At 45.2% G+C, this 21,827-nt stretch overlaps 1 protein-coding gene across 4 annotated transcripts in view; it reads right to left on the bottom strand.

Annotated features, from left to right (window-relative positions):
- The window catches only part of LOC138580124 (zinc finger protein 25-like), a 97,097-nt gene that overhangs the window by 42,043 nt on the left and 33,227 nt on the right, over positions 1-21,827 (bottom strand). For 3 of the 4 annotated variants that reach the window (XM_069650417.1, XM_069650418.1, XM_069650419.1), the window contains one exon: positions 4,160-4,276. The exons of the other annotated variant lie outside the window; for it this stretch is intronic. In XM_069650417.1, coding sequence (XP_069506518.1) covers positions 4,160-4,276 — 117 coding nt within the window. The remainder of the gene's footprint in view (positions 1-4,159; positions 4,277-21,827) is intronic. 4 annotated transcript variants of the gene reach the window in all.

The following is a 21,827-nucleotide window of genomic DNA, read 5'->3' as shown; positions in this document are numbered from 1 at the left end:
AACGCGCAGTCTTAACACGCATCATATGCCATATGTCAGTGTATTGGCGCTGCACAGGGAGAGACACGCCAAGGTGAAGGACAGTTGTGTGAAAGCAAAAATAGATGTGCAGCTAAGCTGTTTTTTATAGGGTTTGTTTCTTTTAATTTTAGGAAGCTTAGGGGCAGGTAGGGGGCAGTAAGCATGAAGGGTTGATGTAGCAATTAACAGCAGCAGTTTTGTAGCCCAGAATTAATATAGCAGGGTTGCCATAAAAATTTACTAAAAGTCACAGCCTGCAGCAAAGTAGAATTTCTGCAGATGAACCAAGACATTGGTGACTAGCCAAGCTTGAGATACGAAGGAGAAGCCAATTGTGTCCAATTCATTGTTGCAAGGGAGAAGTTTTTTCATGGGAAGGCTAACGCGAACCAGACAGCAGGTGCATTCCCACATGATAGGTGAAGGATGCCGTTCTGGGCATGGTATGAGGCAGACAGGGTGCACAATGGAAGAAGCGAATAAAATAGGAGAAATCGAATTTCTCCAACGGTGCCTCAAAGTTTTTTTTAGAAAAGAGAGGTGAGGAGGTGGCAGGTGCAGAGCGGCGAGATACAAGGAGAACCAATCAGAAGGTTGAGATGGGTGTCCTGAGAGCAGCAACAATGTTGGTGACCTTGCTGTTGTTCCCTTGCATGGTTATTGGTCAGTTTCAGTGGGATGCTAGGTCCCGCGCAGTTTCCAACATAGGTGACCAATTAAATGTTTTGCCTGTCAGCACAATCTGATGTCATTGAGGGACGGGGGATGTAATGTCATGACGTTATTTAGCGGAGTTGTGTTTTGAGGTCCAAACTTTTGTGTGATCCAATCCCTGTGGGTAATGTATAGGGTTCTATAGGACAGGGAGCCAATGAAAATGTTTGAATTTCCTTAAAATGTTATAATTATGTAAAATATGTTAATCAGTGATTCAAATGTTATAAACGTCTAACTCATGGTGGGCAGGATTGAGAAATACGTGTTCCAGTACTGCTCTACAGGGCAGTCTGTATTTCTTCCCGCTGATTGAGCAATGAAGCTTTCGCCTTTCTTGCAGGTGTATGCTCCTTTTTTTCGGAATCATTTTGTATTTCTTCTTGGATTACCCCTGGTGATGGCCCCTGTACAGTACCTTGTGACATTTTGACATTTGACTTCGGGATTAGTTGTTTTCTCTTTAGCCCTGGTTGGTGCAGGCCTAGCTGGACTGGCCCTTCCAAACCTTCCTCTGATGGCTATAACATTTTCACCATTAGATGATCTGGGATATATTGTACATTTGAAAAACTCTTTACATATATATTTTATTCTCTCTGGTCTATTCCTTTATCTCTCCTTCTGTTCAACCTCCATGTTGCCATGCCACAAATAGGTGTGTCCTACCACCTCACCTCTCCATACCACTACTGCTGTTGCTAGTCATTTGTCACCTGGACTCTTATAACAGGACTCTTAATGTGTTCCTGTGCCATAGGGACCTGCAGTGGCTCTCCCTGCAGTGTTTTTCAAGACTGCAATTTATGCTGAACACCAAACTGCAAACTCCAAAATCACAATGCAATGGAGCGACACTTTCCGTCTTCAGGAAATTTCCATCAAGTTCATATGTAGTTTTGGTACATTTTTATGGAGTATGGGTCCTCACCTGCACAATTTGTATTCCCAGCATTAATCCACATCTCAGGCGGAGTCCGAATATAGACAATACTGTGCAATCTCCGATTTGACTGTGATGCAGACAGTCTTCAGGTCATGTTGTTTGGTGTCCACTGTCTTGGTTCTTGGTCTTGTTTCTGTGCTTTCAGTTTTGTTGCCTTCAGTTGCAGACCCTGCATCTCAAGCATTTAAAAGCAACTTGTGGACACAGATTATGGACACCACTCTTCAATCTTCAAGCTAGAACTGGAGCAATGTATTTTTCTAGCTGGACACCCATCTTTGGTTGTTCTTTATCCTCTTCTGGGTCTTTACTCTAATCTTCGTGCATGGGAGGTTTGTCTTTGCACCCCGACTCTCAACCCATAGGATAACATTGGGCCATATAAATCAACAGAGAAACCTCAGCATCCAGTCGAACCCAAGTGCAGCTTTAGTATAAGGCTTCTCTGTATCCAGGTCAAGGGGATGTTGAACTAGGGAGTTCTCAGATTCCCTGTAAAATACCTACTGAACTTCAGAAGACTGTTGAATACTTGTGTCCCCGTATTGCTCAATCAGTGAAAGGCTATCTTTTAACATTTACCCAGTGATGTAGTTATCTTCTCTTGCACACATTTTCTATCCAGAATATATTTGCATTACTGCATTGTGTGAACCTTCCCTTATTGTGTGTTTATTGTGCTACCCTTCTAAAGATCGGCCCCTGCCTAAGAGTTTGCCTACACTGCTCAGCCATTCTACACTTAGAGAGTGAGGATATGTTAAGGAGTAACCTGGAAACCAAGTAAGGTTGGTGAAATAAAAATAATGTGCTCGCTTTTAAAGAGATTGGAGGCTTTTTGTCCCACAGTGTTCCAACAGGTCATGCTTTGTTCATCTTCCCTTGTGCTGAATGAAACCACTGTTGCAGTAGCAATATGATTTGTTTAAAAAAAAAAGAATATCTAATGGACAATCATTGCATTATTAGAAATTGATTACAAGCCATGGTGCTAACCCAATCACAGCAAAGAGATGTAGAGTTAACATTCCAAGTGCAATCCTGCATTTTTGGCATCATAACTTGGTTATTTCTTCCCAGCAGAGTATCTTCTTCTGTGCCTATGTGGCCCTCATTTTCTGGTTTCTATGTACCGTTTTGCTGACCACATGCATGACTCTCTAAACGGGCAGACCCTAATGACCACCTGGAAGGGTTCAGTCTTTAAGACTATTATCAATCTCTCGCATCACACAGGAGCCTACGCAGTGTCCTTATATCTGCCAGCAAGCTACCACTTGCCTCTAAGTACATATCTGGTTCAGTAAAAAGATGGGTTACATTTTCCCCAGATTTCAACAGAATCTGTGGCGTAAGACTTCTGCTTCACTGCTGTCTGGTTATGGCCATCATCTTGTAGTCTGGATGTCAGACTCTTTTTTTGTATCCAAAGCCTCCATGCTACAGTGGGTGTAATGTGAAGTTACACCAGCTAGTGCACATCATGTGTGTAGGAACCTTCCTTCTAATGTGAGTATATGCACAGTAAATGTACTTGAGTTGCTTCTGGTTAACATTATCGGGTGCATGTTGATGGGTCTTATGCTGCTGGAATGCTCAATAGGCGACCAGGCACCTGATGAGTGGATTCAAATTTCTGAGGGCCTTTGATAGAGACCTCCAAGTGTCACCAAAGATGCACGGGCTATGCTCAAGTAGTGGTCCAAGTTAGATCAAGAGCTGGACAACACCAGAGTGTTACTCGGATCACAGCTTACGAAGGCCTTTGCGTTGCATCAGAAGAAGGAAACCTAGGGAACGCGAGGTGAGTTTCCTATCTTTTGGTGGGAAGAGGTACCGAGAACTCAAAAGGGGATGCAACTACAAATGATTGTCATAACATTTGTCTTTTTTGTCAAGACTTGTTTTTCCAGGTGATGCTCTTCTTTGCTATGCAGTGTGCATGTACGCCAAGAGATAGTGTGACGCCCAGATATTTGATATGATTTGATAGGTTATTTATAACGCGCTTAATACCCAGAGGTTTCTAAACGCGGACCCGGGGTTCGAACCTGTGTTGCTCTGTGTCGTCTTGCTTTCAAGGCGAGCACGTTGCACCTGAGCTTTCCTCCCGAGATTTGAGTGCACTTAGATGTGGTCCTTGTACTGTACAGGCAGTCATTTGGCTTCAGGCACAGCTGAGAATGGGCTCTTTAGGTCGCATTTTGTATGTGTAGCTCAAGGTGTAACTTGCTGTTCAATATGAACCCTCATGAACTGGAACTAGACCCTGCTGTTGAGGTCTTCCAGAGAGTTGTGAAATCAGAAATCAAGGTTAGGATGGAAGAACTTGGGGGAAGGGGGGATATGAGAGGAGCAGAGAGGTTCTGCCTTTAATAGGTTAGGCTTAATTTCTTTTATCGTTGTGCAGCTCGGGATTTGCTCAAGGCAGGTGCAAGGGTTAAAAGGAAAGCCATCTCAAAAGAGCAACAAACTTACATTTTGCAGGGCTCTTTCTGACTGCATCTTCCACAGAGTCCTGAAAAGAACCGCAATTCAATTGGTCCTCATGCTTTATCCGCACCAATACATAAGGGATGGCCGATGAATGACAGGCTATAAGGGGAAAAGAAATACATTCATTTGCACATATTTGAAGACTAGGTTCTTTTCTTACTAGACAAAGTCTAAATGAGTCACCATCTTGACCCTTGTACTTTCAGTCCAAGACAGCCCTCTCACCTTCATGCGATGGAAATCCTCCCTCGAATGTGATTGGACAATAGCATGTGGAACAGTAATACAAATAAAAGGTTGGCTATCTAGTGCAGACCCCACTGTCCCCTGGCTGTAAACTGCTTATGCTAGTTTGACTTGGATTCATGTCAATGGCTCTGCTCTAAACCAGTTTTCATGCACACAGACTAGAACGGCTTGTGTTGGGGGCTTGTATGGAGGACAAGGGCTGCAGACTAGAAGCCATATGCATTCACTTTCCTCTCCCTTCTCCATGCAAGCAAGATTTACCAGGAATAAAAAATCATTTGGTGGCGGCAGTTAGACACATTCAGAATGCTCACTGAAAAGATTTTAAACAGTCTGACCGAATCTAGACCTTAGAATTAAAAATATCAAGGCATTTTGCATACAAAAGTGTGGTGCATTGCCCAAGAGGTAGCTTTGCAGATTTCGAAAAGGCACGGATGCTTCTTCTTCAGCCATTACTGCACATGTGCAGATTCTGTAAGGGGGAAGGACCCCTTAAATGAAGGGCAATCAAAACAGAGGCAACATCTCAATGAATGAAGGAGGATCACAACTGTCAGGCTGGTCTTACCTTCTGGCGCCAGCGCGAGTGCTCCGAACCCACCACCGCCTGCACTCGGTCTTCAGAGATTGGAATAATGTACAAACCTAAAAGGCCCAGTGAAGGCAATGGGGTTTTGGTATGGATTGTTCCCTGTCTTGTGAATACCTTCACTCCGGGAGTCTGATGTCGGGTACCTCCAAATTACTGTGGGCAGAAGGAGTGGATCAGTGCCAACCCTTGTCCGTACGGACACTGCCTTCTATTGTTCTCTACAGATCCTCTTAGGCTGTGTCTTTACCTAAAAGTGGGGCTGTAGTGATAAAAACGTGATTCTTATATAGCGCTTACGCCTAAGTGCAGTACATAAAACATATTTACATACATTAATCAGCCCACCCGAAGTTGGTACTCATTTATTGACCTCGGAAGGATGAAAGGTTGAGTTGGCCTTGCCGGGATTCAAACCTGCGACCTGCAGATCACACATAGAGCGCAGCAGTGAGCGCTCCACCTGCTGAGCTATCATACCGACCATAGTGGCAGATGTCTATACATTGTCAACTCTCCAACCAGTTAAAGGTAGCAGTGGAGGGACCCGAGGTAGTCCAGCTACTTCGGGTTGACAGGTGGACGCTGCTATCACTTCAACGTCCGAGCTTGTAGGGGTGATGCAGATGAACCAGTTACTTCACTGGCTTTACTCAATCTCCCAATGTCAACAACACATTTTATTCTGGGTTTTCTACTATTGAGCACGGTTAACAAGTCCTTTGTTCTGCCCTTTTCCTAATTTTCTTCTGCTTTCTGACGTGACTAATTTAGTTTTTTTGCAGGTCTCTCGAGTCGGATTGAGGGCTCAGTTGTGGATCTCTGGTTAAGGTATGGGTCTCTTTCCATACGGTTGTCTGTGTGCTGCAGTGTTAGGGAGACTTTTCATTTCAGTGCTAAATTCCTCCCACCTGGAGTGTGTGAAACCTTTTTTTCACTCTCTCCTGTGTTTTTACCTGATTTGGATTTTGTGTTTTCACTGTTTTTCGAGTCTGACAAAACTCCATAGGCACACCTTTTGTATGGTGACACCCAGCGCCTTCAGTGCAGTGTCACAGAGAAATTCCTTTAGATTTCTCACAAGGTTTAAATACCTTTTGTTGTGTGAACTGCAGTTCCCAAGAATAGTAAAGTGAAATTGACTTTACTTACCTTTTCTCTTTGTAGGTCCAGCATACCCCACTTTATGTGAAATGCTGGGGGTTTACTTAGTAGCCCCTTTTCCTACATTCCCATGTAACATTTTTATATTACCCTAACTACTTTAAATGGCTGGTGGCAGTGGTTTAATTTTCGCCATTTTCTGTTGGTGAAGTCTTTCTTGGATTTTACTCTGTGTGTCGAGGCAGATTTGAGCCCTTTCTTCGTTTTGACTTTGGCAGGCTTCAACCCAGAAGCTCGCCTCTGGCTCTAGTGTGTCTGGAAACGCAAGATGTGAGGGAGGTTCCCAAAACTCCCCTCTCTTTTGTCTCTAGGAGCTCCTGAATACAACCAGTCCTAATTGGCTAACTAGCTGTCCTGAATGACAGCCACCCTGCTGTGTGATTGACAGGCTAGGCTGTGCTTGAATGGGAGAAACCTGCTTAAAAGCCAAGGGTTTTGGGACTAGAGACAGAGTGGACCACTGGGAGAAAGACCCGACAAAGAAACTGTGAACGAAGCTTTCTGCATCCTCCTTTGAATGCCCGATGAAGCCCTGCGCTATGCTGAAACTCCTTTTTCATTTCGTCGGAGAAGCTCCGGAAGGGACAACTTCCCCCCTTAAGTTAGTGGGACCAACTAACCCTGAGACAAACTCCACTGGACCATCTTCCCCGATTGGCTGTACTTCTTCATTGCTGCAAGAACCGAGGGCCATGGGTCGAGTAATCCATAGTCGAGTGAAACGTCTGAAATCCAGCTAGAAGCTCCATGGGTTTCCTAAGGACCCTCTAGAAGCAGGATGACCAGTGCTCAAGTCCTCTCACCAGAGTGCAGGACCCAAGGAGTGAAGGAAGCCTAACCGGTATCCGAGATCCACAACAGTGTTGGTTGCTAAGCAGACACCTGTCTGGGGCAGTGTATATTCATTCTTTTGTGTGAGAGGCCCTTTCAGAGTGCATGGGTGTACTTGGAGAGATGGTCTGCCATCGGCTGCCCAGCCCTTCTGTTTGATGCTTGATGTGTGATTGGATGCAGCATTCACTTACTGGCTTCCGCAGGGGATATCATCATACCCTCCCTTAGCTGCTCAGCTTGTGTACTGCTGAAAATCTGCACTTGCATCCCTAGCAGGGTCTTGGCAGGAAAGGCAGACACCTAAGTTGATGGTGTTATGTTCATTCAGTAGAACTCTTTTTTATTTAAAGCAAGTGTGTTAAATAATTACTTTATAAAACAGGTGTAAATTGATCTGGACACATTAGAACATAGAACAAGAAGAGGAATTATCAATCTTGATCCAGAAAAGTCTAGATTATTTTAGGACTTGTAAATAATGTTCTGCTTATATTGTTTTAATGAGGTAGTTAGTGTTCACTGATGGTGGACTTTTCCATTTTGATGTATGTGGTATGTTCTTTAAGTGATCTGTGAATCTGCACAATTGCACTTTATTGTTGATTATGTTTGTGGAGATGTTTTCAATGTCGTTTTTAACAAATGTGTATACATTTCGATTCATTGTTCTTTGAAGAATTAATTGGCTATTTACTCAAAACGTAGAATGTTTGATTCACCTTGTGATATTATGAATTGTCCTGGTTGTGTCTGCTACAACTGCCACTGAAAGAGCCTGGTGAGGTAGAGGGAATTGCTAGCAGAACCTAAGCATGAACGATCCATCTGAAGACCCTGAGCACAGAGTTTAAGGAAAATCTCCCAAACAAGTGGTGCTCAACAATGGGACACTGGTTTCAGGACAGTGTAAACACCCAGTAGTCAATACCTGTAAGAGAAATACATACAAGGCGTTGCAAAATGAGATGCACCTACACACTACTATAGGCAATGGAAATAATCTCCAATTCCCTGAACAAACTAAAAGCTGAAAGATTAAGAGCATTATGGGCAGAAAGGGAACTTAGTTTCAGCTGTCACAACGACTGTGCCAGTAGAGGCCATTTCCCAAAACCCAGACACTTTCTCTACAGAGGAGGGGGAATCCTCGGAATCTACATGTTCTCTGTCCCCCAATCTCTGTCCCCCAACCCTGCCATGGCGAGGCCCTCAAACTGCAGTAAATTGTTATGATATGATATGATACGGCATTTATAATGCACCTATACACAAGGGTTTCAAGCAATTGAGTTGGCTAACAAGAGAGCAAAAACTGATGCAGCGACAGAGAAACAATGATATAAGAGGGGAAGGATTTGGCACTCCTGAAGCTCAAGGATGACAGAGAAGAGAAAGAAAACAAACAAATGGAACAGGAAAAGACGAGAGGTGATGGAGTCAGAGAGCTGGGACAAGCTGTGCCCGAGAATGACGTGGAAACCCTGAAACAACAACTACCGCTGACTTACCTTTCCGCTCCTCTGGCTCCAACCCTCACCCTGGGAAAACTGTGACTAATCATTTTTCCCCATGAGTCTTTGGGTCCCTCTAGAATCGGTGCAGGGGTCACTGGAATGTGCAATGAACCTGCATAACTGCTCTTTTGGTGCTAGGGCATTGCTCTCCTGTTTCATTGGTGGTGGTGCCAAGGCTTTTCCTCAGGTATTTCTTCATCCCTATACCTCCTGTAGGGGTCTCCTGCTGGATGCACTCCAGCAGAACTACAGGAACTGCTACCTGGGACACTTTTGTACAAAGGTAACTCTTTCTTGCCAAAAACTACCCCATATTGACTCTATTAATATCCCTTGGGTTCTTGGCACTTTCGGGCTTAGCTAGTAAACGTGTATTTACATACCTGTTACTGCATTTTCTTTTCTAGAAAAGACTCCTATTACTTAATTCTGAAAACCCAATAAAGCATTTTACTTACCTGATACATTGTGGCATCTTTAGTTTTACAAAGTTGGCTCACCTAAAAGTGTAGAGATGTTTCTCTTTGTTCTTTTTACATAATACAACAACACTTTCATACAAATATAGTGTGTGAAAAGTGTAAATAAAAAGCGAGCACTGTACCCGTTAATCACCCCACTCCACTCCACCTCCAATGTTAAGTGTGGGCTGCTCTGCAACAACAACCACTTGGAGTGCCTTCTGAGCGTGAAGGGATCACTCGTAGTACCCAAATCAGAATGATAAAACTAAGGACCCTGAGTGCAGGGCTTAAGGAAATTCTCTCTTACAATAACTTGGGCGTAATAGCATTTGCAAGGAGCCCTAAGGGAAGAAGCATGGGCCACACATCTTAACATCCCAAGGTGCATAAAACAACCCAACAGGAAACAGGTGCCATTGAACCAGCAAGTGCAAATCAGAAACCACCTGTGCAAGGAATCAAATGAAAATGACAAGCTCAAGCACGAGCCCCAACGAAAACCTAATAACACTTTCTGCATCCAAAGGAGGACTTGGAAAAATAGTCACAAGAAAACTAGCCATGTTCATGTGGACATTGGACAGTACTTTAATAAGCAAAGAGTGATGCATTCTCAGCACATAACTGTCTACAATTATAAAATGTGTCTTCCATGTCACCAGAACAACATTACTGGAATCTATGGGTTTCAAAAGCAAATTGCAGCTAAGTAAGAATGTCCTGGGTCAATTTGAATGGCAGAATGAGTTCAAAAAGGTGCCAATGAGTAGGCACAATCAGGTCTGCATCTCCAGACTGATAGGCCTCTGCCGAGCCTTCCTGAAAGGCTAATACTCTTGGGGATGTATGTTGTAATCTGTCTGGGGAAGTCTCTCAGAAGGCAGGGACTCATCTGAGTTACCACAATGCCAAGTTTAGCAACAGTTGGTAAAGAGGCCCCACGCCTGCTGTAGGAAGAAAAGATCCTTGCTGACTGCAAGAGGTACAAGAGCTAGATCCTGTTAGGCAATTTGGGTGTAACCAGTTTCGCATTGTAGATTTAATTTCAGGAGTGGGCGGAGCCTACAATGATTTCCTATGGAAGTTCAGGATGAACGCACACTCCCTTAGCACTTAAGGGGTTAAAGAATAGAATTGGGGAGGAGGAAAATAAACAAAATGGAAGAATCACAACAGAAGTAGCTTCTGCTTCATACAGGAAGAGCTGCTCCCACGTCAGTCGGTAAAGTTTTCACAAGTGGCGATGGCTATAAAAAAAGGATATTTCCTTGGCGCCTCCAGAGGTGAAAAAGTATCCAGGGACTCTGGCACGAAACCATGATATATGGATCAGCTATTCTCGAGGGAGCACACTCATTCAGTGCACTTGGAGGGTAAAGATACTTGAATGCTATAAAGATTTATTTTACTAAAAGCTTTTCATGTGAAGGCTCGATCTTCACTGTCCCAATCCACACTTAGAGATACTAAATGCCATGGACAACATGACCCTCATGGCAGAACATAGGAAAGGAAACGAGGAAACGTCCATGAGCTCAAGATGTTGTGGCAAGACTACTTCTCAGAATGAAGCGATTTGAACATATCACGCAAGCATTGCGTATTCTCTGCTGGCTCCTGTGACGATTCATGGGATCACATCACTTCTTCCCAGGGAGGAGCCCTTACCTGTGAGGCTAGGGAGGTGAGTCCAAAACGCAACATACCCACTATGGGTGCAGAAAGCGGGACCTCACAGGGAGAGACTTCCCTCCTGGGCACAAGGACTACCGTTCCATGATTCTCTTGCCTTTGAACCCATGAAACCTGTAGGATCTGTAAATAATCAGGCTGACAGCACTACTGTGTGTTATTGTAATACTCCTTCCTTTCCTCCTGTAAAATGTGATACCATCAAGAAGAGGAGGAACAAAATGCACATCCAGGCTGATTTTAAAAACATCTATTCAAGTACTGAGAAGAAGATTAAAGGAGTCATACAAACTACTCCATTGCCAAATCTAACAAGTCTTGTGAAAAGGTAGCCCAGAGGAGCCAAACAAAGGTGTATGGCACTCTACTGGGGAGGACCTGATGAAGGGAGAGGAAGCAGGTGCGAAACCTTGCAGACCAGGGAAATTCAAACCTCTGGAGAAGACTGCACGCTGAGGAAGCAGTCTTGCAGCCTGGAGAATGCTGTCTGCAGAATGCAAGAGTCCTCCAAAGACCAAAGCAGGGAAGGTCTGAGTGGAAGCTGGAAATTGGGAGATGGTGGCGGGACCTCATGGAGTTAGACTGTGTGGTACCTTAACTGCACCGGAACCGCCGCGCTGGGAGATCCACAGAGCGAAATCACGGAGAGTGGAGCGAGAAGCCAAGGAAGCATTCACTGGGAACGCCAAGAACCCAGGAAGAACCGTTGACAAGCCCTGATCAACACACAGGTAGCGGGAGCTACCAAAGACACGGTAGGGGATTGGGGGAAGTGGAAGATAACATTAGGAGTAATCTTCCTCGTCTAAGTAATTGTATCAAGAGCCACAAAGGAAAACACATTGGGTGGTATCTCCCTCATCTTCATAACTGTATCAAGAGCCACCAGAGTGAACAAGGCCTCAGGAGCAATCTCACTTGTCTCAGTAATGTCCCTCATCGCAGTAATTGCATTAAGAGCAACAAGATTGAACCAGGCATCGGAAGACATCTCCCGCATCGCAGCAGTGGTATCCAGAGTAGCAAGAGTGAGCAAGGTCCCAAGAGTAATCTCAGTTGTCTAATTAATTGTTTCCAGAGTAACAAGAGTAAACAAGACATTGGGACTCATCACGAGTTTGGAGGCAGCCATGGTGCTATTAGCACCATGGCTGCCTCCAAACCCGTGTCCGTGTCCGGGTAGTCGGAATGGGGACTTACCGGGTCATTCCAACCTTGGAGGACCCGGTAAATCCTCATTCTGAAAACCATTCCTCATTCCCATTCGAGCACCCATAGGGCTCAATGGCAATGGGGAAGGAGCTAATAACGGGCCCGCAAATAGCAGGCCCGTTATTAGCTCCCTGGTCCCTTAGCGGGTCCCGCGAAGGGCGGCTGGTAAAACCAGCCGGCCTTAGCGGGACCCGCTAAGGGACCTCGGAATGCGGCAGTAGGGGGTTAACGGCACCGGCATCCTTACCAGTGCCGTTAACCCCCTACCGCCATACTTGTAATGATTCCCATTGAGAGTGATCTCCCGCGTCTCAGTAACTTTATCAAGGTACCAAGAGTGCGAAGTGGGGAGACCAAATTAAGAGGAATCTTCGCCTCAGTTGTTGGGCCAAAGAGACTAATGATAAAGAAGATCCCAGAAGTCACCAAAGAGACATTGAACTGCGAGATTGCCAGGGAAAGCATCTCAGTTACTCAACTGTTAAAAAGAATCAAGCACAAGTTGGAAATAGCCCTGAAAGAAGCTTGGAAGGAGTTGCAAGGGCTCCAGGATATGAAACGAGGACCCACTGAAGCAGAAGCGATACATTTTCCTGGTTCTGACCAGAGCTGGTGAATCAGGAGCTAAAGTAAAAGGTTGTTGAGTTACAGCCTTGAGGCTGACACAGTTAAACAGGAGAAGGCCATTCTCTTATATCAGAGATTGTTGTACTGAAACTGAAACTTTTAATAAGGAACTATCAACCAAAAGCGATGATACTAAACTTGTTGAGTCAGGAGAAGGGAGTCAGTCATTTTCCTGATAGAAGCTGACCTATTGTAAAAGACTGCCCTCAGGGCTGGTCCCCATTGAACTAGGAGAAGGGAGTAATTCTCCTGGTGCTGCATTGCATGTATTTTGTTTGTTTAGTCATAGGGCTAGAGTAGGCTAGTTCAGACAGAGGACAGAGATATTTAGTTGGCAATCCACCCTGACGGGGAGCACCCCAGTTATCTTTAGTTAGGTAGAGAAAACCCTTTAGATATAGGGTGAGGTACGTCTTTTCCTTATTATTTTGAATAAAGTAAAAGTGAACATGTTGCCCCTTTGTCTGATTTCGTTTTCCAGCACGCCACATATTGTGTCAGAAGTAAAATCAGTACCCTTATGTTTAGCAAACGTACTCCTAGAGCCTCGGATCCAATGGTTGCCACAACCGAGTCTCTTGGTTTTGCTCTCTGTAGTAGTAGGTCACCATTGCAGTAGGAGAACGGCAGCTAGTTCCTACTGGCCATATCTTGGCCCCTCCAGAGGGAACCTATATGGTGCTGGTTTCAAAATCTGGATTAGCTTTGATGTTTTACCTGGATGTCATGGCATGTGTACTAGATCCCGATTATCAAGGTGACATCAAGGTACTAATACACAATCATGGCAAACAGGCTTGCCAAGTTAAAATAGGCAAAAAGATTGCCCAAGGGATTCTAGAGAGCGCTGGCTTTCCTCTTCCCATGGAGATCCAAGAGCACGGCCTTACCGAGAGGGGTGGTAAGGGCTTTGGGGAGGCAGACATTGTACTGCCTAAGGAATCAAGCCCTCCTTCTGAAGAGGTAGAATTAATTCCCGAATTAGTGTTTTCCCAATACAATCGTGCAAACTTAGTGGAGGCTTTCGCAAAAACTGTTCCATAGATTGAGGGTGGGACACAAGGAGGTCCTTTCTTTTTTTAAAGCTCTGAGGGGACGTAACCGCTTAGGGACTGCACCCAGTTGGTAGCCTCTCGAAGTCAACGGCGAGGAGTCCTGGAGTTTGCTCACTCCCACCTTACATCCGGACACTTAAGGGTAACGAAAACCCAGGGACAGGTCATTTTTCTCAGTTTTACTGGCCAGGAGTCTATTGGGACATGAAAAATTGGGAGGAGAGAGAAGAAGCAATTCTTCCCATTTCTCTTCAGACAGCCCAACACTTAAAGGAGCACATGGCTATTGTGCGAGAAATAGTCAATAAACATCATGGGCAGGCTCAAGAAGCGCAGAAAGCCTAGTATGATCGAAAAGCTATTTACCGCTCCTTTTCAAGCGGTCAGAAGGTGTTCGTTCTTTTACCAACTTCCGGCCAGAAAATTGTTCCAAAATGGTTTGAACCATATGAAATACGGAAGAAAAAAGGGCCTTATAACTATCTTGCTTCACAACCCGATCAAAGACTAAAGGCCTAAATTTACCATATAAACCATTAAAAGGAATGGCAAGCAGATCCAGTTGAAACCACTTCTGTAACTTTGGCCGCACTACTGACAGACAGAAGCGTAGAACCGCATTGGTTTCTCCTGAGCTATCGCTGCAACAACAGAGCGACTTTCAAGACCTATTCTCCCAGTTTCTCTATGTCTTTAATGAAAAACCTTGGAGGGTTAAAAACTTCATACACTTCAATCGTACCTCATAAGGAAAGGTGGTAAAGGAAAAGCCATATCGCATCTCAGAGGCCAGAAAATAAACTATCCTCTGGGAAGTAGATAGCATGTTAGAGGCAAGAATCATCGAGTCCTAGGAGAGTCCTTGGTCCTTGCCAATATTCCTGGTAGCAAAACCTGATTAATCGTGGAGGATCTGTATTCATTTTTCCAAAGCTAAATGCCATCTGCCAGTTTGACAATTATCCTATGCCTGAATTGGCAAACTAGGACCAGCTAAATATATCTGACCAAGGGCTATTGACAGGTTCCTTTGAACCCTTCCAACAAGGAAAAAACAGCTTTTTCTACTCCATGTTTTTTTTTCAGTTTAAAATCCTTCCTTTTAGACTGCATGAGTCTCTGTGGCGGGATGGGGTAAGGAGGCTGACAACGTGGTCTAATTTTTGGTTATAACCTGTATTAACTAAGGTGAGAAACCTATCTCTCCCTACTTTTAGGGGCATGGGGCCCCTAAAACACAACTAGAATAGCTTGGGTGCTTATCAGGATGCAAGTCAACCAAAAACATACAAACGGTCCTCTGTCCCGAAACCACCTACTCTATCCCTGCCACTACCAAAGTAAAGCATAAAGTGTGCAATAACGTTCCTCTTTAGAAACTCAGAGAATGACTCCCTTCTCCTGGCGAAGTATTACAGTCCGTGGTTGCTTCAGCAGCAGTCTCTTGAAATAGGGTCTGATTTACCAATGGTTGCAGGACCAGGAGAATGACTCCCATCTCCTTGTCTACTTATAAAAGTTCCTTCAACTGGTCCTTGCCAGTTTTTCTCAAAAGCCTTACTAAGTTACTTAAGTTCCTTCAATGAACTTTTGAATAGCAATGTCCAGGCTTTCAGACCACTTTTATCCGACTCTTCTCGGGTATCACTATTGTGATGAGGAAGTTTACTACTGTGTCGAGGGAGATGACTTCCGAGCACTTCTTGACTCTTGGGTCTCTGGGTATCACTACTGTGACGAGGGAGATGACTCTCAAGTACTACTTGACTCTTGGTTCTCTGGGCGTTACTACTGTGATGAGGGAGACGACTCCTGAGCACTTCTTAACTCTTTGTTCCCCGAGTTTCACTACTATGACGAGGGGAATTACTCCTGAGTACTTGACTCTTAGTTCTGTTGGGGAACGGGGGCAGAAGGGCTTTAGGCTTTCACCATTCCAGAGCTCTACGTTATAGTGTCCAGGGACCCCTGAGCCTGAACACAAACATTTGAGTACACTGAGCAGCCAAGTCCCCATACCAAAAAACTGTAAATTGAGCAATCGATCAGGCAGATTAGAGTACAGTGGTGGGCTGCCCCCACCATCGGTTCATATGAATTGTGCTGTGAGGTGCCAGGGGTGGGATAGTTGTGGAGGCCCCTGATGTGTCTGGGAAAGGAGCAGGGGTTCACGTAGTAGTTCTGAGAAGTTATCACAACCTGAAAGGAAGCCGCCTCGCTCATGTCTTCGATACAAGGTGCACAGTAGAGCTTTGCAATAATGAATTGTGTAACCAAATTGACAATTAGTCTTCTTACTTGATGATGACAGAAGAAGATCCCCATGTGGAAGAAGATGCTAGTACCAATCGCCTGGCATCCGGTATGGAGCAGTCTATGTGTGTATGGGGGTCACACCAATCAGCTACCTGGAGGCTTTTTGATGGAATTCCTTTCTGCTCTTTGGAGCGGGGAGTGGCTCCTAGGACAGTGCAGGACATTAGTGGGACCCCGTGACGGAGGAGCTCGAGTGAACACGCAGATGTAAGTACACCTCGTTTGAGTGAAAGCAACAGGGGAGGACGATGAGAGCAAAGTGGGAGAACCAGGGAAAAGGTGTGTGGATTTGTGTGTGTTGAAGAGGAGGGGATGTGAGTGCATGGTGGAATGGTGTGTGATCGAGTTGAGTAGTGTGTAAAGACCACGTGGCAGATTTATATATTTGCTATTATAGTATATGACAAGAGAAATGGAGAAGTGGAATTCTTTCCGAGGCAGGGAAGAAGATGACGCCATATTTTGAAAAAAGATAAAGAGGATACACAAGTAGGGCCTCCGTATAATTACAGGGCTCAAATTCCTGTGCACAATATATTCCGGGTGGGGGAACAAGGTTAAGTAGTTGTTGTTTTAGTGTTTTTTTAACTTATAATGTGCAGCTGGAGGGGGCCAAGAGAGGGCCTGTGGAAGTAGTGTGGGTCTTGTGTGTGGGGAGTGTGTGTTCGCATGTGGAGTGACTGGGAGAGAAGGGAGAGTGGGTAGGGGGCGACAGGGGAGCAGGAGCAAAGGATTGGTAGAAACGCTTAAGACAAACTTTTGTAGATGGTGTGGCATTTTCGTGATATAAAGCATTTTAACATGGGGTAGTTACACCGGTAGAGTACATGTGTAGTGCATTACCGTTGTATATGGAAAAAATTGAGAAGTACCACAAGCAGTGGGTGGCAAAGACACAAGAGGAAATGTTTCGCCCACTGCCAGAGCATGGTACGAACAACAGAGGGATACTAGAACATATGTACACATTCTTGGAAGCCAAATATAAAGGTAAAAAGATCCAAAGGAGAAAGAGATTTTAGAATTATGGAGAATGGTGGAGGACATAGAGGATACTGATGAGTGTAAATCCCAGTGTGACAACGGCCCAACCCAGAGTGTAGTTAAAGCAGCTGTATTGGAGGAAAAACAGTTACCTCTGCCCCCACTAGGATGTTACCCCACCCTTCCCACCACCAGATATACCAATCCGACGTATGTGTTCCCGTCCGCCACAGCACCACCCCATCTGCGTTACCCCCCCATACCAAACTAATATGAACGCTGCCATACCGGTGGATAGGAAACCACAGAAGGGATTTGAAGAGCCTTTAAAGGCAGCGCAAATGGAAATGGCATGGTTGAGGGCCCTAAGGGAAGAAGGGAGCAGATTAGAGTGCGGGCTAGACGAATGGAGAATGATGGGCAGGGAGTGTAGATTTCGGGACAGTGAGGTCGGATGGAGATACAAATAGGGAGCTGCGGGAGGACGAGTGGGACACGGTGGAGGAATTAGAGGATGAAGATGAGCTGCCAGCAATTACCCCACAGGTAGAGAGCTGGTGGAGTCCGGAGTTGAGAAACAGATTTGGGCAGGCAGCAGTGGCAAGGAAAAAGACAAGTGATGCAAGAAGGGGAGTGGGTTTGCCATTATTGCATAAAGGCCCCGGGAGGGCGCACCATGTACCTTGGGCTTAGATGGACAAAAACAACCAATTAAAGCACTGCCGCCCCTCACTCCAGGGGCTGGGAAATGGATATATGCTTTTGAACAACAAACAGCTGGTCTCCCTTTAGGAGTGGGAGATATAAAAGGTTTGCTTGTAGCGTTTGGGCAGGGAACAGGGAGAGGATGTTTGGGTTAAGGCTGGATACTCAGGAGTTAAGATAGATGATTATGTGCATGATGGGGTGCACATTTACAACATCCGAGGACATGTGTGGGCTACACTTCACCGGGCATACCTTGATACACCAGATTTGCAGTCCATAATGCACTATACAATGGAGGATGATAAATACCCTGCTCAATACATTTTGAAAGTACAGGAGATGTGGAGGGCAGAGACAGAGGAAGAGTGGGATCGGTCAGTTCTGCTTTTCTCTTTTGTTACTAAAAGGGGGTTGCCCAAGGAAGTACAGAAAGCTCTCGATAAGATTGTGTTTATAGAGGCGAAAGGGTGGGCCGAAATACAGACAATAATTATACACTGTACGCAGATCAAAGAAAGAGAGAAGAAAACGGCACAAAGGTTGTAGGCTGAGGAAGCAAAACTAGTACAGAAGAAATTAGCAAAAGTAGCAGTTGAAGGGGCGGTCTCGGCAGTTACTCAAATGGACTCAACAGAACAGGTAGCAGCGGGAACGGACGAACGAATAGCGACGTTCTGGCCAGGCGGAGGACAATGGAACGGTGGGTCTCAGTCACAGTACCATGAGTGGTACCAAGGAGGCCAGCTGCATGGAAGAGGAGGGTTTCAAGGAGGACTGGCAGGTAGAGGTGGATTTGGAAGAATTGGGCCGAGAGGCGGAGCGGGACCAGTACAGTGCTGGGGATGCAGAAAAATTGGTCATTTTGTGAGAGAGTGCAGAAACAGGATAGGAGCAGGATACAATCCGTACACTCATGTGGGCTCAATACCACAGCAGCAACACTTTCGGGCGCCCCCGATGCCCATGTCAATGCCATATGAGAGACATCAAGCGTATACCCAGCTGCCACCACAACCCCCTCAGACAAAGTTACCTGCCCCGCCCGGCAGCCCAACACAAGTTGCACCGCCAGGCCAATTATACGGTACCCAATTGTCTGGAAGCAATTCCGTTCCTAATGGCATAGTTACATATTATTGAGGAGTAAGTGTCCTGGGAGGCAACCCTTTTGCGTTCCGAGGTACAAATACATAACCTGACTATGACACCCACAGAAAACTCTTACGTGCCCAGTCCTGTCCATGACTACCCACACAGACAAGGAACCCTTGGTGGGCGTGAAATAGGAAATAAACAATTCATGTTTATGGTTTACATGGGTGCCACTAAATCATGCATTAGTGAAGGAAACATCCCGTTATCAGGTGAAACTCTCGACACTCAAGGCTTCTCTGGGGCTGTCGCAACGGTTCCTTTTTACAGAAGATGTGTCCACCAAAGTAGGAGGCAAAGTGGTGCGTGCACCTTTACTATGTTCGGAAACCTCACCAGTACATTTGTTAGGGCATGATATCTTGAGAGAACTTAATATGACCATCTCCTTTACAGATCGAGGAATAGTGAGGGCTACCCCAGGAATGTGTGCTGTGAGAGCAATGCTGATAATGCATGTCACAGGAGGGAAGGTGGTGGTTTGCGGCATTCCTGTTCCCCCAATATGTTTGTATATGGCATTATAGTTTTACTTGATGCAGTGCCCCAGATCGGAAAAGTGTGTTGGTGGATACCATCTGATTTTATCTTCAGACCTGTTGTGACCCCTGAACTTGTGGCAGGGACTATACTTTCACTGAACCTGCAAGGGTTGGTGGTGTCAGAGAAAAGGAGTGTGGTGATTGGGACCGATTCAGATAGGTGTGGGTGGCACACCGTATAGTGTATGGAGCCAACAGTACCCTTGAAGGAAGTAACAGATGCAGAATTGTTCAAGGATCAGGTTGATGGCGTAGAGATAGTGCTGGCTATTTGCATAACCTGTGAGATAATGGTGCAATACTGTAAATAAAGTGTTCTATGATGGCCCTTGAAACAGCACTGCCTTTCACTGAAAACTACCTAGCACAGGTTCCTGAGAGGTTATGGACAACCAGTGACCATTAACTAGGCCTCTTACAGGGAGTGGCAGCTGTTTGAATAATACTTAAACCAGGTGCAGTGTTACCCCGGGTGATACAATATCCACTGTCCAAAAAAGCACAGGAGGGGATAAGAGATACCCTATCTGCACTCCTAAATCAAGGGATTATCAGGCCGTCCAGCTCCCCATGCAACGCGGCCATATACCCGATACAGAAGGCGAAGGGGTGAAGTTGGAGATTGATCCAAGATCACCGCCCCTTGAATGACATTGTACAGGTGGAATTTCCAGTAGTTCCTAATCCTGCAACCATTCTTTGCAGCATCCCAAAACAAGCAACACATATTACTGTTGTAGATTTGAAAAATGCCTTATTTTCCACACCCCTACACCCAGACTCTCAATATCTCACCACGTTTATGCATGGCCGAAAGCGGTACAAGTAAATGAGATTACCACAAGTGTATTGTGAATGCCCTAGTATCTTCAACAGAATACTACATGCATATTTGGGAAATATCCAGATACCCAGCACTGTCATTCAATATGTGGACGACACTCTTGCAACTGTTAGCATATGAGGGGTACAAATTAGATAAGGCCAAGTTGCAATACTGCCTGCAGGTAGTTCTTTACTTGGGACAATTGATATTTGTCCATGATAAGAAAATAATACCAGAACGCGCTGCATCACTGCGCAGTGCTCCCCACCCAAAAACTGTTAAAGAAATGCAGAAGTTCCTCGGACTGTGTAATTACTGCAGAGCGTGGATCCTAGATTACGTGCGTACACTAGGCCTTTGTAGCAAGGCCTTAAAGAAGCACAAAAGACAGACAAGAAGATAAAATGGACAGAGGACATACACACATGCTTTAAAGAACTGAAAGAGGTCATTTCCACTGCTCTGGTGTTAGCAACCCCTGACTATAGTCAATAATTTTACTTGATCTCCCATTCTAATGGCCAGATGATGTCAGCAGTACTCACTCAGAGGAGCACCATGGACCAAAAGCCATTGGCCCATTACAGCGGTGTGCTAGACTCAGTAATGTAGAGGCAGTTCCCTAGCAAGCAGGGGCTTGCCACTGCTGCATTCGCAATAGAAAAAAGTTCCACAATCACCATGGGGTGTTCCGTAACATTGTACGTGGAGCATACAGTGCAGTATTTGCTATTCTGGAATGATCTAAATCACCATTGACCATACAAAGGGGAATCCCCATAAGACGTTATTTTATCCAGCCCAAATATCCACATAGTGCAGAGTAAGAGAGTAAACCCTGCTACTTTCCTGACAGAATTGTGTACTGAGGAAGACATCGATAGGCATGACTATGTAATATTTGAGGGGGAGGAGGAAGACATACCAAAGGCAAAGGATAGACTGCTTGAAGGTGGGCGGGGGAAATAGTTTTTGTTGATGGTTCATCAACTATTGACCAGGGGAAAGGCCTGAGACATATGAGTGCGGCAGTTGTGCCACTAGTGGATGAGGGGTATGAGGTGATGGTACAAAAAAGGCTGCAGATGCATTATTCCGCCCAAGCAGCAGAGCTCCTAGCACTTATTGGAGCACTTCTAGCATACAAGGGGTGTCAGGGGACCATTTACTTCCATTCAGCCTTTGTGATGACAACAGTGACTTCTGGGCTTGTGAGGTAGAAAAGCAGGGGGTTCAAGAGGGCAGACGGGTCCCCAGTCCAGCATGCAGCATTGTTAGATAAATTGATTGACGCACTTTCAGAGCCCTCCATGATGGCGGTAGTTAAATGCACTGCCCATACTAATGATACATTAGTTATGTTCTATGTATTCTTGTTGTTAATTTGTAAAGCGCCCTGGTTTAAAGTGCTCTATAAAATCAATAAATACAAATACAAATACAGATGAAGTTTCACTCGAGAACAGGCCCCCTATCTCCCAGTGCCAAACTTCTCTGAGTAGCCAGTAATAGCACAGGGACAAGAGCAGTTGCCAGCACCATACACTTCACTTACAATAGCACAAATTATTGAATTGCAAGGACGTGCCCCACAGGAGGAGAGTGAGTTATGGCAGAAAAGAGGGTGTACACAATCTCCCACTGATTTATTATGGTGACAAGGAAGTACGGGTAAAGTTGTCATGCCTCACGAACTGTAGCTGGTCGTATTCGGATCCT

The sequence above is a fragment of the Ambystoma mexicanum genome, chromosome 3p (genome assembly GCF_040938575.1).
Source record: "Ambystoma mexicanum isolate Mex_15411 chromosome 3p, UKY_AmexF1_1, whole genome shotgun sequence".
NCBI classification, from domain to species: Eukaryota; Metazoa; Chordata; class Amphibia; order Caudata; family Ambystomatidae; genus Ambystoma; species Ambystoma mexicanum.
Note: the sequence above shows the minus strand (reverse complement) of the source record. Positions and strands in the feature narration are given on the sequence as shown.